The sequence below is a fragment of the Triticum aestivum genome, chromosome 6B (assembly GCF_018294505.1).
Source record: "Triticum aestivum cultivar Chinese Spring chromosome 6B, IWGSC CS RefSeq v2.1, whole genome shotgun sequence".
In the NCBI taxonomy this organism is placed as follows: Eukaryota; Viridiplantae; Streptophyta; class Magnoliopsida; order Poales; family Poaceae; genus Triticum; species Triticum aestivum.
This window is the reverse complement of record NC_057810.1, coordinates 526,841,523-526,852,153: the sequence shown is the minus strand read 5'-3', so window position 1 is coordinate 526,852,153 and position 10,631 is coordinate 526,841,523. Positions and strand designations below refer to the sequence as shown.

The 10,631-nt window shown below is 46.7% G+C and overlaps 1 protein-coding gene across 1 annotated transcript; it reads left to right on the top strand.

Moving 5' to 3' along the window:
* The first annotated feature begins 9,767 nt into the window (after positions 1-9,767).
* LOC123137802 (histone H4) lies at positions 9,768-10,335 on the top strand. The gene has a single exon (XM_044557649.1). The coding sequence runs from the start codon at positions 9,837-9,839 to the stop codon at positions 10,146-10,148; it is 312 nt and encodes a 103-aa protein (XP_044413584.1). The 5' UTR covers positions 9,768-9,836; the 3' UTR covers positions 10,149-10,335.
* Positions 10,336-10,631: the final 296 nt, after the last annotated feature.

The window sequence follows — 10,631 nt, the reverse complement described above, 5'->3', positions numbered from 1 at the left end:
GGCTTTTAACTCCTCCCACGAACCAATGGAATTGGGCGGTAAACTTTTTAACCAACACCGGGCCGTTCCATCTAACATCATGGTGAAATATTTAGCCATTGCTGCGTCACTGACTTCCAACAGCTCCATGGACATCTCATAACTCTCAATCCAGGCTCCAGGCTGTAAGTCGGCCGTGTAATTCGGCACCTTTCGGGGTCCCTTGAAGTCCTTGGGTAGGCGCACGTTGCGCAAAGCCGGTATCAAACAAGGAACACCACCGGTTCTGGTGGCTACTCCCATCTCCGTAGAAGTCGTTGGATACTCTGGAATATCCTAATGTGCTGCCTGCTAAGCCGCCTGCTGAGCTGCCCGCTCGTTCTCCTGAAGTACTCGGTCTTGCACCGGGTTAGAGCCACCATGTTGGTCACGGTGTTGAGCGTTGCTTGACAAAGCTTCAGATTCCATGTGCCTGCTATAACTCGGGCTCCGGTTCTGACGAGGCGGTGCTAACCAAGGCGGAGGAGTTGAATGAATCCTATCCCGACTATAAGAATAGGTCTCTTGCTGAGCCAGGGCCGTCTGAACAAGTTCCCTGATCCTCCGGGTCTCCACCACTGTTGGATCATCACCGTCCACTGGAAGAGCCGCCAGTCGCGCTGATGCTGCGATTAAATTCTCCATAGGGTTAGAAAAGTGACCCTCCGGTATCGGCACATAACACGATGGTGCCATGCTCACATGAGGAGGTGGAATCTCTCGACGTTGAGCCGGTCCTCCTGCTCCGGATGTCATGAACTGATTGGCGTCTGGCGGGTTACTTGGGCCGGCTTCGAGTGTAGCAAAAAGAACCCGAGGGTCGTAATTCAGAGGTAACTGGGATTGGGTCTTCTAGTGTCTCCTCCTCATTACCTCATTGGACGCGTTTAAGCTCATCCTGAGCTGGTAAGCCTTTGACTGCAACCGCTGTGCCCGGGCATCGAGAGCTACCCGCTCCTTAGCTAGTCTAGTATCCTCAGCTGCCAAGGCCTCCTTGGCCTGAGCTATCTCCTCACGTACCCGTGCCACCTCCGCGTCATGCTCATCTTTGTTTGCAGGGATAACTGTGGCGGTTAACAGGGCCGTAAGCTTGTCCATGAGGTCTATCAGCACTTGAGCCGGCGGGCGCACAGGGCCTCCTGCCCCGGCCACTCCTATCCCAGACATAATTGCAGTAGCGGCCGTAGAATTTTGACCGGGTTGAGTCCCAGCCATGAAGACTCCCGCCCAATTCAGCGACTCACAGGGGTCCGGAATACTGAAGCCATCGGAACAGCCCCCGAGCACACCGTCTTGAACTTGATACAGAGAATCTGTTGAACCGGCGGACGAGTCACCGTCAGAGTGGACGGCCATCTCACCACCATCTTCAGGTCCTTCAGAAAGCTCTTCTCCGTGGACGCAGCCCACAAAGACACGCTTCATGCTGGGTTGAGCTCGGGTGGGTTTCGCACGCTGAGCCTTCTCGACGAGGTCGGTGCAGTTGTCCGGCTTAGGCCTTGGCTCACCAATCCGGCCGATGAAGACGTGGATCCCTCCGAAGGGGACCCGATACCCGTACTTGATTGAGCCGGCATCGGGGCCCCAGCCTTCGTCGTTGATGTAGATCTTGCCGCGATGACTCTTGGTCATCCGGCCCACTACGTATCCCTTGAGCCCTTCGAAGTTGCCCTTAAAGAACTCAAATCCACCATGCTCTAGCCCCATAGTGGGCGCCAACTGTCGTGGAATTATCACATCAGATGTCCTCATGAAAGGACTTAGTTGTGGAGCCATCGCAGCTAGGAAGCTTGAAGGGGTTAAACGGGACAAGGACACGAGAGGGTTTATACTAGTTCCGCCCCTTACGGTGAAGGTAAGGCCTACGTCTAGTTGGGTTGGTATTGATGTTTCGATGACCAGGGAGTGAGATACGCTATGCCCGGTTCTCGATGATTTGTTTTTTGCCCTAAGCCGCCAGCGGGTCGTCCCCTTATATACACGGGTGGACGCCCTGCGGCTTACAGAGTCCCGGCCTGCTTATAAACAATGTCCGGCTCGGTGACTAGTTAAGTCTACCTTATGATACAAGTAATATTATTATGGCAGTTTACTACAATGGCCGCCATCTTCATGCTTTGGTCTTGGGCCTTCTCTCTGGTAAGTCTTCTTTGCGTAACCCGGCCCCTCCTGGGCGGCTTACTCAAATAGTTATATCCCCAACACGGCTCGATGATGTCTACTCCTTCTTGATCAAGCAAGCAAGAGAGGATAAGTAGATGGGATCTCAACCAGCATAATGGTGTGGTGGAGATGGTGGTGGTGCAATCCCGGCAGGGCTTCGCCAAACGCTACCGGAACCAATCTAAGGAGAAAACGGAGTTTTGGGAGAGGTAGGGCTGCCGCCGGGGCGTGGGATTTGCTGTGTCCAGCCCCTACCTCCCCCACTGTTTATAGGAGGCAAGGGGAGGGCTGGGGCACAACTTTGGCCCCTCCTCCAAGGGAGGGGGCGCCGGCCTAGGGAGGAATCCTCCCTCCCCAAGGCACCTAGGGGGTGCCTCCCCCCCCCTTAAGACTCCTCCCCTTTTCTTTGTTCTAGGCATATGGGCCTCTTGGAGATGGTTCCCCTGGCCCATGTAGGCCAGGATGCACCCCCTACAACCCATGTGGGCCCCCAAGGTAGGTATACCCCTCCGGTGGACCACCGGACCCCATTCGACACTCCCGGTACAATACCGATAATGCCTGAAACTTTTCCGGCGACCAAAATAGGACTTCCTATATATGAATCTTTACATTCGGACCATTATGGAGCTCCTTGTGATGTCCGAGATCTCATCTGGGATTCCGACAAACATTTGGTTACCAATGCACATATCCCAATTCTACTCTAGCGTCGCCAAATGTTAAGTGTGCGGACCCTACGGGTTCGAGAATCATGCAGACATGGCCGAGACACCTCTCCGGTCAATAACCAATAGCGGGACCTAGATTCCCATATTGGTTCCTACATATTCCACGAAGATCTTTATCGGTTGAACCATGATGTCAAGGATCTTGTATGCAATTCCCTTTGTGCAATGATATGTTACTTGGTCAAGATTCGATCGTTGGTATCTCCATACCTAGTTCAATCTCGTTACCGACAAGTCTCTTTACTCGTTCTGTAATACAAGATCCCGTGACTAAACTCATTAGTCACATGAAGCTTCTTATGATGTTGTATTACCGAGAGGGCCCAGAGATATCTCTCCGTCACACGGAGCGACAAATCCCAGCCTCGATCCATGCAACCCAACAGACACCTTCGGAGATACCTGTAGAGCACCTTTATGATCACCTAGTTACAAGGAGATGTTTGATAGCACATAAGGCATTCCTCTGGTATCCGGGAGTGACATGATCTCATGGTCGAAGGGATAGATACTTGACATGAAGAAAGCTACAGCAAATAACTAAACGATCTGATGCTAAGCTTACAGTTGGGTCTGTCCATCACATTATTCTCCTAATGATGTGATCCCGTTATCAAATGAAAACTCATGTCGATGGTTAGGAAACCTTAACCATCTTTGATCAACAAGCTAGTCTGGTAGAGGCTTACTAGGGACACAGTGTAGTTTATGTATTCACACAAGTATTTAAGTTTCCGGTCAATACAATTATAGCATGAATAATAAACATTTATCATGAACAGGAAATATGATAATAACCAATTTATTATTGCCTTTAGGGCATATTTCCAACACCGACGATTCCAGATCAGGATTTGGACCTCAAAACTAGTTTTGTGTAGCGACCAGACCTCAAACGGTCAAGTCTCTGTGCATCAGTGTCATCCCTGGATCGGTAATGCTGACATGCACAGTACTTGAGGAATTATAACAGAGTTTCAATCACACACTTATTACATCGAGTCCTCATAAGGAGTATCATTACATAAATAAATCATGGCTGAAGGCCATCTAAACTAGATAACAATGGAAGGCTTCGAAGGTAAATGAGTCCATCAACTCCAACGGCATAGCTAAGTGCAAAACAACGACCTATCGCACCTTATTCATCGTCTGAGTAGTCTGCAACATAAAACGTTGCAACCCGAAATGGGTCAGCACATGGAATATGCTGGCATAGTTACACTGTAAAGCAATGATAATGCAAGAACTACATCTACATGCAATATTTGGCTGGTGGAGGCTGTAAATTTCATGATTTTGCATAAAGCTAGTTTTTCCCTACAACAAAGGAATAATTTTATTTAACTACTCCCATGTTGCCCTTTATTTGAGAAGGTAACCCCAACTCAAAAATCCCAATTAAAAGTATCATCATTAACCCATCATCATATTTAATTAGAGTAACATGATGAGATCACATCAATAGATTCAAGTACTGGATACTCAAGATGCCCATAACCGGGGACACGGCTAACCATGATTAGTTTATACACTCTGCAGAGGTTTGCACACTTTTCCGCACAAGACTCGACCGCATCCATGATCGTATGATCGAGACATAGTCTTTCTTGAGCATTAACTCTCTACTCCGGGTAGACAGTACCACCTACAACCCTCTACATCTGCTTGTCTACCTCTTCAAGAGCTTACGCAACTTACTCAACTATGCTAGAGCCCATAATGGCTTGTGGCTACACACGGAAGTTTCTAGCATGAATAATCTTATGATCCCTTTGAGCCTGGGTGGCATTCCATAGGATAATCACACGGGTATTTCGGAATTTCCAAAACAGACAACATTGGGTACTCCAGGTGCCTCAACCAATCCACCCAGATGTGTATTAAAGTTGCCACCTTAATGTTATCCAATTAAAATAACTCTCAAACTTCCATGTGTGAATCACGATCCAATCCCCATCTATGAGCATGGCTAAGCAATAATAAACATAACATATATTCCCGGGGTGATCAAAAGGTATTAGGTTCCTACCTCAAGCACTACAACCAAAACCACATGTTCCCAATCCTACCAATGCAAATATTTGTGGGGCAGAACTAATGCATAGTAAAACTGGGTATAAAAGAGTATGATCAAAGTGTAACTTGCCTTGCCGACGATCCACAAACTCTAGAGATTCGTAGTAACAAGCTTCACACTCCGGGTAATCTAGCGTAGACAAACAATATCATACATAAGCAATCACTCAAACGAAACACGAGAAAACTCGAGAAAAGATCCAAATCGAACGAGAAACAAGCAATGGCTTAAAATAACAAGAGTCAAAACCTAACAACATTATTAACATGTGAATTAGATCTTAACATAACATACATGCGATTAGCTACGGTTTGCAAAAAGATTCAACTCAAACGAAGCAACGAAACTCAAAATACGAACGAAACAAAATTGTTTACTAATCTGGAATAAAGTCAAATTTTACAATACCAAAATTATGTTCAAGTTGATTAACTGGAAAGAGGGCTTTGAGACAAAGATTTTGGCGTTGGTTTCATCTAATTTGGATAAACGAGTAAAAAGTTATAGTAGTTTGAAAATCAGGGGCTGAATCGCGATAAAAATAATCACGAATAAGTCCCTGGTGAAAATAAAATAAAAAGAAAAAAATAACGAACGAATGTTCGCTGTCTGAACCTAACCAGCGAATAACGTCCGTTAAAACGAACGAATAGACGAACGTCCGCTCAATAAACTAAACCAAACGAAAGCCGATCTAAAACAATAAACCGAAAACTAAAAAAACCAGGGTTAAATAATAAAAAACTGACCAGTCAACGGCGGCGGTTCCGACGGGATTCCGGCGCGGCGGCGGTGTTCGGCGGCGGCGCGGGGCGGCGGAGTTGCGGGGCGAGGTGGCGACGGCGGCGACGCGAGGCGGGGCAGCGACGATGGCGGGAGGGGGGAGGGGGGCGGGACAGGGCAGAGGGGCCGGGGCGGCGACTTAAATAGGCTCGAGGGGTGGGGGAGGGGGTCGGCGGCGCAGCGTGGCTAGCTCGGACTCCCTCGGGAGTCCGGTGAAGCACGACGGGGCGACGCGGGGAAGGCGGCGGCGCTGCGGGCCGGCTGGGCCAACGGCCCAGTTCGGTCCGGGAACTCTTTTTTTATATATATATATAAAATTTTGCCCGAAGAAGAAAATCCTAATAAAATATAAAAATTTCTAAAAATGCCAAAAGCAATTTTCACCATCTAAATAGAATATTTAGAACAAAGTGAACATTTTTCTGGCCTAAAAATGCATATTTTCTAATTCGAATCAAATAGCAAATAAAATACCAGAAAAATCAGAATTTGATTTTAAAATTCTTTCTCCAATATTCATCTGAATTTGAAGAAGCCATATTATCTTCTCTCATTTATTTTTTGATATTGAAAATATTTGGAGAGAAAAAAAATCAAATTGACCTTTTCTTTAAATTTGAATAAACTCAAATATGAATTTTGTAAAACCTCCAACTCTCTCCGTGGGTTCTTGAACTGCTTAAGATTTCTAGGATCTCAACCAAAATGCAAAAATAAATATGATATGCATATGATGATCTATGTATAACATCCAAGTTGAAAATTGAGATGTTACATTTTGGGGCGAAAATAGATGGTCTCTGGGTCAAATTGACGGAGTAAACAAAAAATTTGGGATTGATTTCGTGGTGGGGAGGTGGGGAATGCCAATACCCACTTGCAAAACAACAAAATCATGGATCAAACACAACAATATCTCACAAGAACCAAGAAAATGCAAAAAAATGGTATGGCTATTTTTGGTGGGGATTTTCGAATTGGGATGAAATCAACAAAAATAGGCTAGAAAATGAAGGGGAGGACTCCAAATTCCTAATCAACGTGGCTCATGATACTAATATAATGTAGCGTGGAACCCTACTTGATGATTTTCATGATTTGGAAGGGGGATCCCACGAAGAACACGATGAAGAACACTGAAAAACACTCAAGAACAAGTCCAATCACACATCCACTGGACTAACAAACACATGGATCCACAAGGTACATGAACAATCAAAGGGAAATATACAAGGTAGAGTTCATCCCAAATCCAAGAGGAGATGAGGTCTTGATGATCTAGATAGACCCTTCTCCCTTAGGAGGTCTTGCATCCACGAGGGATATTCTCCATATGGAGGCCTTGCACTCCAATGGAGTCTTCTCTCTCAAGAGGAATCCCACAAGGGGAGGTACATGAGCTAAGCTCTAATGTGTTGTTCTAATCTTAGCTATCCCTAGAATGAGGAGGGGAAGAGGTATACATAGTGCTAGGGGCGAATGGGTAGGTAGGAGAGGGATACATGGCTTTGGGCCAGAAGCTGCACGCAGGCATGTGTCGGATGTCCGACTCTTCCGGAGGCGTCAAATGTCTGGGGATTGGGCCGGATGTCTGGCCTGGAGTGGCCTTCGTTGCTGCAGTCCTCGCACCGAATTTCCGGGGAAAGGCCGGATGTCCGGGCGTTGGGGAGGCGCCGGATGTCCGGCCGCTGGTGCCTTAAGTCGTCTGTTGATGCATCTCCTGCGCGGCTGCACAGACACCGGATGTCCGGCTGCTGTAGATTCAACAACATCGTCTTCTTCCGTCTCAGCTTCCATGCTTCCCTCACGGATGGTGTAGTTGTTCCTTGAAGCTTGCACTCCTCCTCGACATCTGCGAAGCTCCGGCAACACCTATGCATGCACACGAGAGGAGTGTCAAGTAGTATACCATCCTCGAAGGGGTCAAGTGAACACGTGTAAGGGAGATGATTCACCTTTATGTATGTGGAGTAGATGTCGCACGTGTCACTTGCCAAACAGACTCTTGACATGACGATGTCCGTAGGATGCTCCGCATCACAGGGACAACTAGAACATATATGTGAGTTGAATTCAAGTTTGAACTATTTTTTTTTGAAAACTTAGTTGGATTGTATTGTTTAAATTAGAATCACAGTTACATTTGAATAGTTTCAATCATTGACGAATTGATATGTTATTATTTTGAGCTCACGGACTTAAAACCAAGAGGTGAAAATTTCAGGGGGCACGGTTAGATGGGCGGTGGTGCACCACTGTCCGCAAAGAAATATTGTATTCGATTTGGGGTTGAGGGTTGGCATCGGAGATACCCTTACATGACTTTTTTTGGGCTGTCCGTTAGATGGGAGGTATAGAGTAGTTTTTTTATGGAATAGAGCAAACCTGTTGCCTGGGTTGGCGTATGGTATAAACTAAAAAATTGTTTTCCAGCCATTTTGTTTTTCAAATTCGATCAACAAAATTAGAAAATGAAATCGTCAGCTTAAAACAACTAACCACAAAATTGATTAACCGACTAATTCGGTTATGTTTCCGGCTTATACCGAAAGACCATGAGAAGTTGAGGCCGAAGAACGCGTCACTGAGCATCCTTCTATAGCCAAAATCTGTGCTCATCTCGGCAACTAGGCGAGGTGGTGCTAATGGAATGCCCTTGATGGCGTTACTCACGTAGGCCACACTCTTTCACACGTGCACAACATGCTAGTCGCGAGTGACATGGATGCGACTCACGAGAGAGGTGGCTGTGCCTGCTGGGCTAAATTCGGTTAAATTGGCTAGTTTAGTTTTGGAGCCCAAAATCCGATACTAGTCCAATCAAATCCACCTTTTTGAGCGTGCTAATAGAATTTTGTTGCATTTATTCAGCTAACTAAAAATTCAGTTTTGTTTTCGATTTGGGTTCAGTTTTCGGCTCCTCGGTTTTTATGCCCACCCTCAGCGTGTTGGTGACACTCACTTTAACAAAAATTACTTCTCCCTTCGATTCGAATTAATTGACGCATCATCGAAGGGAGTAAAAGATTACTAACTGAACGGATAACTTTTATGTAGACAACAAAAAAATTCACAACCAATCAGAAAGCCCAAAATATCATATAGTGTCAAAATTTTGACAAGGGTGCATTTGAGTACCAACCAAGCACTATAAATCTACCTTTTTTCGACCGAAAAACTGAGTTTTCCCGGAAAGAGAAGTCTCAGTGAGTTTTTTGTTGATGGCTGACCCGAGCGAGCTAAGGGCATGTACAATGGTTGATAAGACAGTCTTATCTTAAATCTTGCATGTAATTTAGAGATGACAAAAAAATATGTCTACAATGGGTTATATCTTAGCCTTATCTTCAATAACTAGCAATTCCTTAAAACATGGTGAGACAAATTGTGCTAAGAGATCATCTCTTGTCTTATCTTAAATAAGAGAAGACAAGGCTTTTCTTATGAGTTCTCTCTCCTCCACCTCATCATTTATCCTACGTGGCACTCCTAAGATAGCACCATTGTACATGCCCTAATGAGTTTCGCGCGAAAAAAAAACGAGCTAATGATTTTAGCAAGCAATTTGGAAGATAGAAAAAGAAAAGCAGTACCATCATTTTTGCATCGTGCCACGAGGCCCGTCGTCCAAGCAGCGCGCCCCTGTTACTAAAAAAAGAAGGAAAAGCAGCGTGCCCCAGGGACGTTGTTGGCCACTCTACACAACTGTAGCCACGTCACCGATCCGCGCCGAACCCAGCTCCGAATCTACCTCTATCCATCTCGCATCCGACGGCAACCAACCCCCCTCCCACGGATCCCTCCCTCCGCGCCAGCGATCAACAGAAATACCACCCCTCAGATCCCAATCCGACGTCTCAAACGTATCCTTCCAACGAAACCCATCCCGTGAAAACCGAAATCCTCCCGCCCTCAAACCCCAAACCAGCACCCCCCGCCCCCGCCTCCCAAATCCCCCCGCTCGCCTATAAATCTCACCCCAAATCCGCATCACCTCCTCACCAAGCTCAACAGCGACTCCCATTATCCCCTGTTAGACTGCTTCCATCTCATCTCCGGCGATGTCTGGGCGTGGCAAGGGCGGCAAGGGGCTCGGCAAGGGCGGCGCCAAGCGCCACCGGAAGGTGCTCCGCGACAACATCCAGGGCATCACCAAGCCGGCGATCCGGAGGCTGGCGAGGAGGGGCGGCGTGAAGCGCATCTCGGGGCTCATCTACGAGGAGACCCGCGGCGTCCTCAAGATCTTCCTCGAGAACGTCATCCGCGACGCCGTCACCTACACCGAGCACGCCCGTCGCAAGACCGTCACCGCCATGGACGTCGTGTACGCCCTCAAGCGCCAGGGCCGCACCCTCTACGGCTTTGGCGGCTGAGCGCCATCAGCTCGCTGGCTGACCCTGCTGTTTCCTGCGTTGCTCTGTAGTCGTATCCCCCCTGTCGTGAATCTAGTGCGCTGGCTATGCTTGTTTCTGTAGTTTGTCTAGTGAAATCCAACTTCTAGTTGTAACTCCTATCGTTTCCTTTCGTTGCAATGACAAGTTAATTCCAATCTCAGAAAAACCATCATGTCTGATTCTGCTTTTTTAATATCGGCTTCTAGTATCGGAGGAATTGAACAAATCTAGTGATCTCAAGTTAAATCTTATAGTGTATAGAACTGCAAGAACCCTGCAGTTTGGTTCCGAAGAGTGGTAAATTCAGTCTCGACGCTTTATGGGTTTGTGTTCCTTTGTTTTATTTTGGTTTTGATCCGTACTGTCAGTTGGCTACTTCTGCAATTTTTTTTCAACCTTGTTTCATTCTGGTAGAAAATATGGAACTGGAACACCATCAACTTATATGGGAAATCCTGATGT

Coding starts and splice junctions, on each gene's coding strand:
- LOC123137802 (XM_044557649.1), top strand. CDS start 9,837: ATGTCTGGGCGTGGCAAGGGCGGCAAGGGGCTCGGCAAGGGCGGCGCC.